This window comes from Panulirus ornatus, chromosome 19, assembly GCF_036320965.1.
Source record: "Panulirus ornatus isolate Po-2019 chromosome 19, ASM3632096v1, whole genome shotgun sequence".
NCBI classification, from domain to species: Eukaryota; Metazoa; Arthropoda; class Malacostraca; order Decapoda; family Palinuridae; genus Panulirus; species Panulirus ornatus.
Window position 1 is genome coordinate 16,341,193 of NC_092242.1, and position 11,989 is coordinate 16,353,181.

The window sequence follows — 11,989 nt, forward strand, 5'->3', positions numbered from 1 at the left end:
AGTCTCAGGGGTATACTGCTTCTTTCTATCGTGGTGTCTTTCAGTACTTCCTACTCCTCGTATTACTTTAGAATCATCTGCAAACATATTCATGTATGATTCGAGCTCGTCTGGCAAGTGACGTAGAGATAAGACCTATAACGACTGCATCCTAAGATTTGGGTGTGGGGGGACATCACTCGCTAGTGTCATCACGTTTTGAAAGACACTTCTGGTACGCGTCCTCTGCTCCATTTCGATTGGTAGGGGATTTCGAATCTCCATCTCAGTCTTCCCTTGATGCCTGCCTGGAATCTAATTCTTTTTCATCATCTTGGACTGAGGGAGACTGTTAGTGACTGCAGGCGATCCAAGAGTGCTCATGCCTAATATCCCTTCCTTTTTAACACTATGGTAGCGTTGTTACTACCAAAGAGGACGGAAAAGGTCATTTTGGCTTAAATTATTCCTTCTGATCCCATGTAACCTCCCACTGAGGTATCTCTTTCTTTTCTTTTTATACTTACAGATGCTTATCTTTTTGCTTTCTGCTTATCTTTTCCAGTAATTTACAAACAATGCTTGTTAATGATACTGGAGTATAGTATGGGATTTTTTTTTTTTTTTTATACATCCTTGCAGGAAAAGAAAAAAAGGAGATTCGCTCTCTTGGTAAAAGTTTCTCTTCTACTGATTTCTTCAATACCTTACGTGGTTTGTGGAGCGTTTCTGCTCAACAGCAGCAAAGATAATTTACTAATACCGAATTCCTTATCGATGATAAGCGAACATACTTTAAGGCAAAGATCGTTCTCAGTCTAGTAACACGACTTGCTGTCTCTACCCAAGCTAGACACACCCCACTCCCCCCTAAACCCTTTGACTTGCACTTCCCCCTAAGTTACAAGATCCTCTAGTAAACTTAGTATCTTTAACTTTATCCCGATGAACCCATTACCAAGCACTCAGTTAGATGCTGAAATACGCCTCAGTCCGTGAAGTTAGCACGAGTGTGTAGAGGTGTTTCTTAAGTATAGCAAAGCACTTGAAACCTGTTCAGGAATCTGAGTGTCACTAAGGCGAAACCGGTGATCGGCCTCATGGTGTCCTTGAGGGAAGACGCTTGGGCCCCGAGTCTGTCTATATATATATTGTGCGATCGGCCAGTAGGCGGCAGCAGGAGGCAGCAGCTCAGGCCTACAGCAACATGAGGTCCCTGGTGAGTACCTGAACCTTAAGTAGCTTTGGGAGGTGTGTGGGGACGGAATATGAGTTGGCTCCAGACTCTCCACGGTAGCGTGTGGATCCATCTTGTACACTTCAATGTAACAGCCTTTATTACTCATCGCTGAAGAGTCAGTGAGAGAGCAATCTGATTATTTAGAAGTATATTAGGTATGTGTTTCTTATATATTAAGACTGAGATAGATACAGAGGACTGCAATACAGCTAATAGCACAAGTAAGTTTTCTTTGGCTGTTTCTAGAGGAGTCTTGCGGTTCAAAGTTATCATAGGTTATCCTTACTTTAATCATATACTAACGGAAGAGTATGACATCGTTCTTCTGTTTGTTTATCGACAGGTGGTTTTAGCCCTTGTATGGTGCTGCAGTGCGCAGCTGGTGATCCCTAGGTACGGTGTACCGTTCCCCTGGGCTCACCAGTACCGCACACAGGACTTCTTGGGTCAGACAAGCTTCGGCCACTTCACCTTCGACCAGAACCGCCAGGAGACACGCCTGGCTGACGGACGTGTGGTCGGTCAGTTCTCTTACATCGACTCCGAAGGGAAGCCTGCCGTCACCTTCTATGAAGCTGGACCTGAAGGGTACCGTGTCCGCGCCAACAACCTTCCCGTGGCACCAACGGCAGACCTAGTTGCTCCCGTAGACAACCAGGTGCCACCCGAGCCCGTGCAGTATACCCCTGAGGTGGCTCAGGCTCGTGAGGCCTTCCAGGCTAAGTTCGACGAGGCTAAAGGCAAACGCGAGAAGCGCCAGGCGACTTTCTTTACCTATCCCGTTGGAAAGGTTGAAGATGAAACCAAGCCATTCCCTCTTGTCTATCACACTCCTTACACTCCTTACACTCCTTTCACTCCCTACACCCCATACGCCGGCGGGTTCTTCCCATACATCTATGCCAGACCTCTCGCGGCAGAGAAACCCGAGTCTAAAGATAATGCTGTAGCTCAGGCCCGTCGTCGCCGTGACGTGGGCACCGTGCAGATCCCACATCCGTTTGTTCATGTCCAGCCCACTGTCGTGGATCACACGTTCAAAACCCATCAGTTCGAGCCAGCTGAGGCAGCCACTCCTGCGGACACCACCAAGATCGAACTTACCACCAAGGAGCACAAGATCGCCACCCCTGCCGTCAAGTACTCGTTTCCCGCCGCCGATGTCAAGCCTCTCACCTACAGTGTGGTTTCCCCTGCTGTTCATCCTCTGACTTACACTGCATTCTCCTCTGGAGATCCCATCTCTTACACTGCTGCCGTCAACCCTACTTTCCTACCTTATGCCTCCGCCTTCCCCTACTATAACCCCTTCATTATCCCCCAAAAGAGTTCTGAATCTCCTTGAAACTCTTAATTTGACGGTTCTAAAAAATGCCTTAAAGGACACCTCACCTAGAAACTCCCTCATGCTCTTGAGACACCTAAACAGTATAGATGAGCGAGAATGTGTGCATGTATGACTGTTACTTCTCTGTTCTTGACGCGTTAGCGTGGTTGCTACAGATGTGTCACTGATTCGTTCGTATGGCTGCTGTGTTCGCATTTCGATGCGTTCGTGTGGCTGATACGTTCATGTCTGATACATCTGTGTGTCTGCTGCATATGTGTCACCAGTGTCTCTGTGTGGCAGCAACATAAGTATATACGACATACGGAAAGCTGTTACTTACGTGACTCTGATGCATTCGTATGGCTAACATGTCTGAGTAGCGAATGTGTGTACGTGGCAGCATCTTTGGCGTCACTGATGTATGTGTGGGACGACTACAAGCATATCCCTGGTGTGTCTGTAGCTGTTACACACATGTATATGATGCGCTGTCTGTGTGGCTGACAAATGCAGTGAGATGTGTAGGCATTGATATGGCACGAGTGTGGTGACAGGTCGGCCAACGTGATTTGCCGGATGGCTTTGTGACCAGTCTGTGTCCATTACCCTGTGTAGATCTGCAGCAAAAACAATAAAAAAAAGAAAACGATCCGAAATGTCTACTTTTCCTTAAAAAAAGATGAGTTGTAGGTCAAAAGGAAAGGCTCCTTTCTCACCATGTTTAACCATCTGCTTTTTTTCAGCTTTGATAGAAAATTTGTTCAGTTTGAGAGTAGCTTTAAACACCTTACTGAAAGTTAATGAAATATCATGTAGTCACAAAACGACAAAAACCTACGACTTATCTATAGGAACAAACATTACTAGAATACTTCTCTTTGTTTTTGCTTTTTCATGTCATAGATTATCTATATAGGAGATCAACTGTGATAATCATTTCAAACTACCATTATTGGAACAATAAGCAACGAACATTGAGAATGAACACTAACTGATACCACCTTAGCAAATACGGTGACACATAGTTATTATGGCTCGTGCACAAAGAACCAACTCATGCTAGTATTGCAGTTAGAATGACACTTAATGCATGATATCATGGCAGTTACGATGATACATGATCACTATTACCATGGCCATTACTATAATACAAACTCATGCTCTCAAGGCAATTACAGTAATACATACTATCGTGGCAATTACAGCGACACACACTCGTTGTATCACTGCAATTTATAGTGACTACCAACTCTTACTAATTTCGTATTCCCATAAACAAACAGTCCATTCAGGCAGAAGAGAATCTCTCGAGAATGCACTTCTACCATTGATGCATCCAAAGGAAAAGCAATCTTCCAGAAAAGGAGATCAAAAGTAGATATTTCTTTAAAGAGGAAAAAAAAAAGGTTTTTAAAAGTTTGTAACTGACACTAATCAAAAAGGATAAATGAAGCAGTTAACCAGGGAAAAACTTTTGAGAAAAGGTAAAGTATATCAGCAATGCCAGTGCTATTCATCCCTTTCTTGACGAGACCCCTCCGAGTGAAGGTGGATAGACTGACGAAGAAGTTTTTTGTGAGAAACAAAAGCGAGAGACAAGTTTTGACAAAGGTGTCGCTGAGAAACATCCACCTCACAGTTCTTACAGTGTGTAACACTAGTAATGACGAGATTATATTAGTGAGAGAGAGAGCAAGAAGGTCAACTGCAGTTCCTTCCTCTCTGGTAGATTTTTTTTTTTCTCTCTCTCTCTCTCTCTCTCTCTCTCTCTCTCTCTCTCTCTCTCTCTCTCTCTCTCTCTCTCTCTCTCTCTCTCTCTCTCTCTCTCTCTCTCTCTATATATATATATATATATATATGTATATATATACACATATGTGTGTGTGAGTGTGTGTGTGTGTGTGGGGCGTGGATGTGGAAAGGGAGCTGTGGTTTCGGTGCATTACACATGACAGCTAGGGACTGAGAGTTGTCTTTGTTGTCCCTTCCTAGCGCTACCTCGCGTGCGCGCGGGGGAAGTGGGGTGCCATTTCATGTGTGGCGGGTTGGCGACGGAATGGATGAAGGCAGCAAGTATGTATGAATATATGCATGTGTATATATGTATATGTCTGTGTATGTATATGCATGTATGCGTTGAAATGTATATGTATGTATATGTGCGTGTGTGGGCGTTTATGTATATACATGTGTATGTGGGTGGGTTGGGCCGTTCTTTCGTCTGTTTCCTTGCGCTACCTCGCTAACGCGGGAGACAGCGACTAAGTATAATAGATGAATGAATATATTCATTCATTATTTCTATTTATTGTACTTGATCATCGTTCCCTGCGTTAGCGAGGTAGCGCCAGAAAACAGACGAAGAAAGACCCATCCACTCAAATACACATATATACACATATACGCGCATACACATACATATACACACATACATATATACATATATACATACACATACACATACATACATATGTATACACATGTACATATTCATACTTGCTCGCCTTTATAAATTTCCAGCGCCATCTCGCCGCGCAGGAAACAGCATCGCCACCCTCTGTCAGCGAGGTAGCGCCAGGAAACATACGAAGAAAGACCACAGTCTCTTACATCCTTTCTCTAGCTGTCATGTGTAATGCACCTAAACCACAGCTCCCTATCCACGTCCAGGCCCCACAGACCTTTCCATGGTTTACCCCGGACGTTTTACATGACCTGGCTCAGTGAAAAAAAGAATATATATATATATATATATATATATATATATATATATATATATATATATATATATATATATATATATATATATATTCCTATGATTCCACGAGGAAAATGAAACACGAAAAGTTCCCAAGTGCACTTTCGTGGAATAATCACATCAGGGGAGACACAAGAAATATAACAGTCAGTTGATATACATCGAAGAGACGAAGCTAGGACGCCATTTGGCAAACATGTGATTGTCCAAAACATACAACGAGCGTTCATAAACATCCTTTTACAAATCTTATCAAATCTTATCATTGTTGATAAGATTTGTAAAATGATAAGTTTATGAACGCTCGTTGTATGTTTTGGACAATCACATGTTTACCAAATGGCGTCCTAGCTTCGTCTCTTCGATGTATATCTACTGACTGTTATATTTCTCTCTTGTGTCTCCCCTGATGATGTGCTTATTACACGAAAGTGCACTTGGGAACTTTTCGTGTTTCATTTTCCCCGTGGACTCATAGGAATATCTTGGTCATGCGCAAAATTGTGATCGTTTCCAATATATATATATATATATATATATATATATATATATATATATATATATATATATATATATATATATATATATATATATATATATATATATATATATATATATATATATTAAAATTAAAAAAAAAAAAAAAACGAGAGGGGAGGATTTCCAGCCCCCCGCTCCCTCCCCTTTTAGTCGCCTTCTACGACACGCAGGGAATACGTGGGAAGTATTCTTTCTCCCCTATCCCCTATTTTTTTTTTTTTAATTTTCCAAAAGAAGGAACAGAGAATTGGGCCAGGTGAGGGTATTCCCTCAAGGCCCAGTCCTCTGTTCTTAACGCTACCTCGCTAATGCGGGAAATGGCGAATAGTTTGAAAGAATGAAAGAAATATATATATATATATATATATATATATATATATATATATATATATATATATATATATATATATATATATATATATATATCATCAACAATACTTTTGATAAAATTTATAAACTTCCCTTTACCAGACTCGAACCTCCATTCAGTTACTGATTGTTTTACCAAATGGTATCCTAGGCACACCTCTTCCTGAATTATATTTCTCTTCCTTGTATCTTTCCTGGTGATGTGATCATTGCACGAAAGTGCGCTTGTGAACTTAACGTGTTTCATGTCATTGTGGATTAGAAGGAATTTATTAGCTTGTACAACGAATGAGACACAGAGGAAACAAAGGCGAGAAGCTCAGGACTGTTTCTCAGGTGACGTTCATGTGGACCACTCCTGCCCACCTGTGGTAACGCCCTCACAGCTCTATCTACCTGGGGGGCCCTCAGCACCATGCTATTGTGTGTGGCAAGACCTGCTACTCTGCCCCATCTATCATGCAACTGAAGTGAGCCAGATACAGGATTGGATAAAAGGCTCATGAAGTATAGGCTGGAAGAATGCCTGCAAAGGAAAAAACCGCATGACAGCTTCCAAGATGTACGACAGCAGCTGGAGGAAAAAAAATGAAGTCAATGAGATGATATTTTCTTAGGATGTTACAACCTTGAAGTGTGAGTTATATTTATCTTAAATTTAGTTCCCCAACCTTAATGTTTCTGCTCTGATGAACGTGTTTTGTCACATTTATTTTCGGCAATATACTCCCTAAATGTCACACTTAGGTAGCCAGTCTAAAGGAGTATCCAGTGATCTGCAATCATTCGTTCACTCGGGTATTGAGTGAGCGAATCTTCGGCCGGTTGGAGTTCTTTTTATCTTTTTTTTTGATATGCTATTTATAGAGAGTTACCAGTTTTGTATCCATGCAGGGTTGGGACTATCTTGAGGCAGTTGGTAACAGAAGGGAGAGATCACGTGGACCAGCTTTGTGATAAGACATTCGATTTAGAACTGGCAACAACCTCAGGAGGGCCAGCTCCAGTGTATGATATTGTATGAACTGCGGGGAGCAAAGGGGACAATGAGGGATTATCTTCAGAACAGGATCCAAGTCAACTCTTGGTATTTGTCCAAGCAGATGAATACTGTGATGTCAGCTCAGATGTTCTTTAATTCTCAAACTATATTTCCCTCTTTTGTCTTCTTAGTCACCATCTGCTTTGACTAAAACCATGGCGACAAAGCTCCAGTCATGGAGACTTCAATGATTTACAATCAAAACATTCATCTAATACTTACACAAAAAGATTACTAATACTGTAATGACTGTGAAAGAATGAAGATAGCAGATGCTATCTTGATTATCAGTGGTATTCGATATACTGAAAGGAGACCGGAAGAATGATACAAAAGACTATAAGACGATAGCAGTGGCTTTCTTAATCTACAATGGCATATTACAGCTACTCTAGAAAGGAACTTTTTCATGGATCGTCCTTAAGGTAAATACAATCATTTGAATTTTCCACCACCACCACCTGGGCCTCTGTGACAGCAGTGTCCCTGTATCTAATGCATCTTTGTAAACTTGATTCTAGTCTCTTTCAGTTCAGAATGTTCTCAGATACAGGCCATGGAAAGACTTGTATCCCTTATCACTACAATATGGCCAACTGAGAGGGACAGTTTAAGTTCTACCTCTTTTTTTTTCACAATGACCGACATGGCCCTAGCAAAAACAACATGCCCAAGGGATGGCATTCCAGCTACGTCATTCTGGTGCAATTCTGGGGCAAAGTCTATCGCTGGTGTGAGGATAGATAATGACCTTTTGTCGGTAAGGTGGCGTGACATATCCCGCAAAGAGTATCGTTGACGAAAGTGAAAGTGGAGAATTTAAAGGTATAATATCACTCTCGCAATGTGCATCCCCCACCAAGAAAAAGAAAAAAAAAATGTCACCCTTTTCCAAAGAAGTCACTTGTACATTCAAAACATATGAGTGAAGGATACGCTATCATTAGAAACAGGAACAGAGCATTGGCAACAGAGAGAAAGGCTCTGTCAAAGCTACCAAACAGGCTCCTTCCTGGGTATGTGAACACACCACAATCACCGCTGATCATGATGAAAAACGAAGTGAAAAACGCCTAGCGGATGGCCTCTGATACCCAAACCTGTCTGTGTGGTCAGCATTGTTACACACTGCCGTTATAACTGATGTACCAAAGGACAGCAATCCTCTCTCCCTATTTTGGTATTGGTAGATTTTCTACCAATGAGATGTTTGAGGACAATGTGTGGTGTGAGGTGGTTTGATCGAGTGAGTAACGTAAGGGTAAGAGAGATGTGTGGAAATAAAATGAGCGTGGTTGAGAGAGCAGAAGAGGGTGTTTTGAAGTGGTTTGGGCACATGGAGAGGATGAGTGAGGAAAGATTGACCAAGAGGATATATGTGTCGGAGGTGGAGGGAACAAGGAGAAGAGGGAGACCAAATTGGAGGTGGAAAGATGGAGTGAAAAAGATTTTGTGTGATCGGGGCCTGAACATGCAGGAGGGTGAAAGGAGGGCAAGGAACAGAGTGAATTGGAGCGATGTGGTATACCGGGGTTGACGTGCTGTCAGTGGATTGAATCAAGGCATGTGAAGCGTCTGGGGTAAGCTATGGAAAGCTGTGTAGGTATGTATATTTGCGTGTGTGGACGTATGTATATACATGTGTATGGGGGGGGTTGGGCCATTTCTTTCGTCTGTTTCCTTGCGCTACCTCGCAAACGCGGGAGACAGCGACAAAGTATAATAAAATAAAAAATAATATAAGATTTTCTACTAGTTTTTTATTTCCCCAAATATCGTGTAAGAAGGAAATGGAACTACCCCAAACGGAAATTCTGGAGTAGTCTGTGTCAAAATGAATGATGTCAAGATGTATGATGATGGTAACATGTATGATGACGTGAAAGACGTATGATAACAAGAACCATGTCAACGTAGTATAGCTCACCTAATATACTAATCTCAGTGTAAATCGATGGTTATACTCGTCTTCGCATACCTCAGAGGGAACACTCACGGATGGATACCTCACAGGGTACGGGCATGGATGAATACCTCATTGGGTACACTTATCGTACTCATTTTGGTCCAATTCTTTACCAGGGACACCCACGTTACGCGGCAAGGACGTAAAGAAGCCAGAACGACCCTAAGACTAAGGGCAGCAGCAGCAGCAGTAGCGAGAGACCAATGAAGTCCTTACATAGTCCGATTTCCTTTATATCATTTGGAGGAATTATTTTCTTATTCTATATTTCTCCCCTGGACATTAATTGCAAAACCGTCACATCATTTATGAATATTAGATCAGTCAGTCAGTCAGCCTGTAAGTCAGGTATGTGAAACGAGAGAGTCAAGGCAAGTGGTTAGATGAAAAAGAAGAGGGTGTGAATAGCTTGGGTAAGATGAAATGCGGCAACGCGGCAGGTGTGGTTTGGATTGAAGTTGAATTTCTCAAGAAACGAGGAGACAGCATTGTTGATTGGTTAGTTAGGATACGCATTGTTTGTACAGATCATGGTGAGGTGCCTGAGGATTGATGGAATACTTGTACTGTACCACTGTATGAGGCAAAGGGGACACAAGCGAATCATTCAAGTAGAGAGGTATGTGTCTATTGAGTATGCCTGGTGAGTTGTATGGGAGAATGGTCGTTGAGACGGTAGTAGCATGCACAGAGAATCAGAAAGTGGGAGGGGGGATTATGTGCTTTCAGGATCGGTAGATTCTATTTTGTGGATCAAGTACTTGCAATGAAGAATGTGAGTGAGAAATGCTTTGAGAAAAAAAAATGGATTTTTATGTGGCAATCATGGACCTGGAGAAAGTGTATGATAGATTTGATAGAAATGCGTTGTGGAAGGTGTTACGAATATCTGGTGTGAGAGGAAAGCTACTATAAACAGTGAGGAGTAAGGTAGGTATGTATGCGAGTAAGAAGAAAGGAAGGTGAGTGGTTCCAGATGAGATGGAACTGTAGCAAGAGTGTGTGATGTCATAATTGCTGTTCATGATTCTGTTTGTGGATGGGGTGGTAAGGGAGATAAATCGAGGGTCTGGGAGGAGGGACGAGTGTATAGTCTACTGACGGTGGACTGGGTGGCTTGGAAGGTGAGATAGTTGTAGTTTTACTGACGTCATGTATCTGGTGGCAAACTCGAGTGAGAAAGAGCAGAAGTTGGGAGAAAGCGTGAAAGGAGAAAACTGAGAGTTAATGTAAGGTTATGAAGTTTAGGAAGAGATATAGAAGTTAGTTGGAGTTGGAGTTTGAAAGAAGCTAGAGGAAGTAGGGTGCTTCAGACACCTGGGAGTGGCTATGTCAGAGTATGGAATCATAGAAGCTGAAGTTTGGTATAGAGTGGGTATCACTAACAAATATGAAGATCATAATATTAATGCTAATACTCATACTCATAATAATAATGATGATAATGATCATTATTTCAATAATGATGATAATTATGATAATGATAATGGTAACGTGTTGATAATGATCATTATTTCAATAATGATGATAATGATGATAATACTGGTAATGATAATGATGATAACCTGCACGATCAGCTCTTGCCACCGGCCTCAGGAGGTGCCCTGCGCAGGATACCTACCCCCTAGGATGCTTCTCTTAAACCGTCGCTCGCTCACCCACCGTCGCCTCCTGCCGGGGGGTCGGACGGCGATCGGGCATGGTTAGAGGCGGCGGACCGGGCTTGGGGGTCATGATCAAGGTTATGCCCACCTGAAAAAACTAGTTCGAAGAGTCTCCTGGTTGCCGGGCTCATCCTTACGGGAACGCTGAGTTTTTGCGAGGCCGACCCTACCCACGAGAGCGGCGGAGGGACATTGGCGAGGGTGCTACGTACATAACTACCACGCTCATCTGCCCATGGTGGCGCGAACCCTCATCTGTGAAGGCTACATATTTGACGAGCTATCAACGCCTTTATTTTTTCTATCATAAAACATCTGTCATCGCTGTCTGTTTCGTGAAGCGTTTGTCAACGTCATCTGTTTCATAATAGTCATGTCAACGACTCCAGTTTTATCAAGTGTGTCTGTCAACGCCGCTTGAAATGATAAGGCTACCAAAATAACTTGCAATTCTGTGGTTAGCACTTATACCGGGTACACAGAATGACTATATCTGGATAAAGTTGATCCTACATTTTCTAACTAAATGTTTATGTATTTTTCCTTGTATTTGTTTTACTTTTTCACTCAAAATTAGTTTCTCTTTATTTTTTTTCGTTTTGCAAGATCCTTCTTTTTGTGAATTGCTCAGGTATAATTGTACAGATCTGATAGTAAGCACTCAAATTACTGTCCTTTATTATGATTTCTTTTTAAACTGACTCAAGAATTACTCCACAGGAACAATACGTTAATCATATGTCTAAGTTATTTTCATAGATACTGTAAATAGCTTCAAAGATCGCATGAGTTACCGTCCATTTTTCTATCTGTTGCAAATGTAGACGCCGACGAATTTCTCTTGTTACCCAGATACAGATTCGGAAAGATTTTTAAAAAATATTCCCTCACAGACATCCAAGTTTATTCGAGGAGACTCAGGTAGAATTCATGCTCAGTTCCTACCTGAAAAATTGATGATTCTGCATACACTGCTAATGCTGAAACATTTCTATGTATTTGTCTGCCATTTTTACAGTCTAACGGAAGCTTGGTAAGCTCTGTAACGATATGCGCTAGCAACTCCCTGGTTCTGAAGCAATCCAACAATGAAGATAGTTT

At 41.9% G+C, this 11,989-nt stretch overlaps 1 protein-coding gene across 1 annotated transcript; it reads left to right on the forward strand.

The window, feature by feature from the left end:
* The first annotated feature begins 1,062 nt into the window (after positions 1-1,062).
* On the forward strand, positions 1,063-3,198 carry LOC139755414 (uncharacterized). Its single transcript, XM_071673699.1, has 2 exons — positions 1,063-1,198; positions 1,563-3,198. Exons 1-2 carry the CDS (start codon positions 1,187-1,189, stop codon positions 2,562-2,564), a joined length of 1,014 nt encoding a protein of 337 aa, XP_071529800.1. The 5' UTR covers positions 1,063-1,186; the 3' UTR covers positions 2,565-3,198.
* The last annotated feature ends 8,791 nt before the right edge of the window (positions 3,199-11,989 follow it).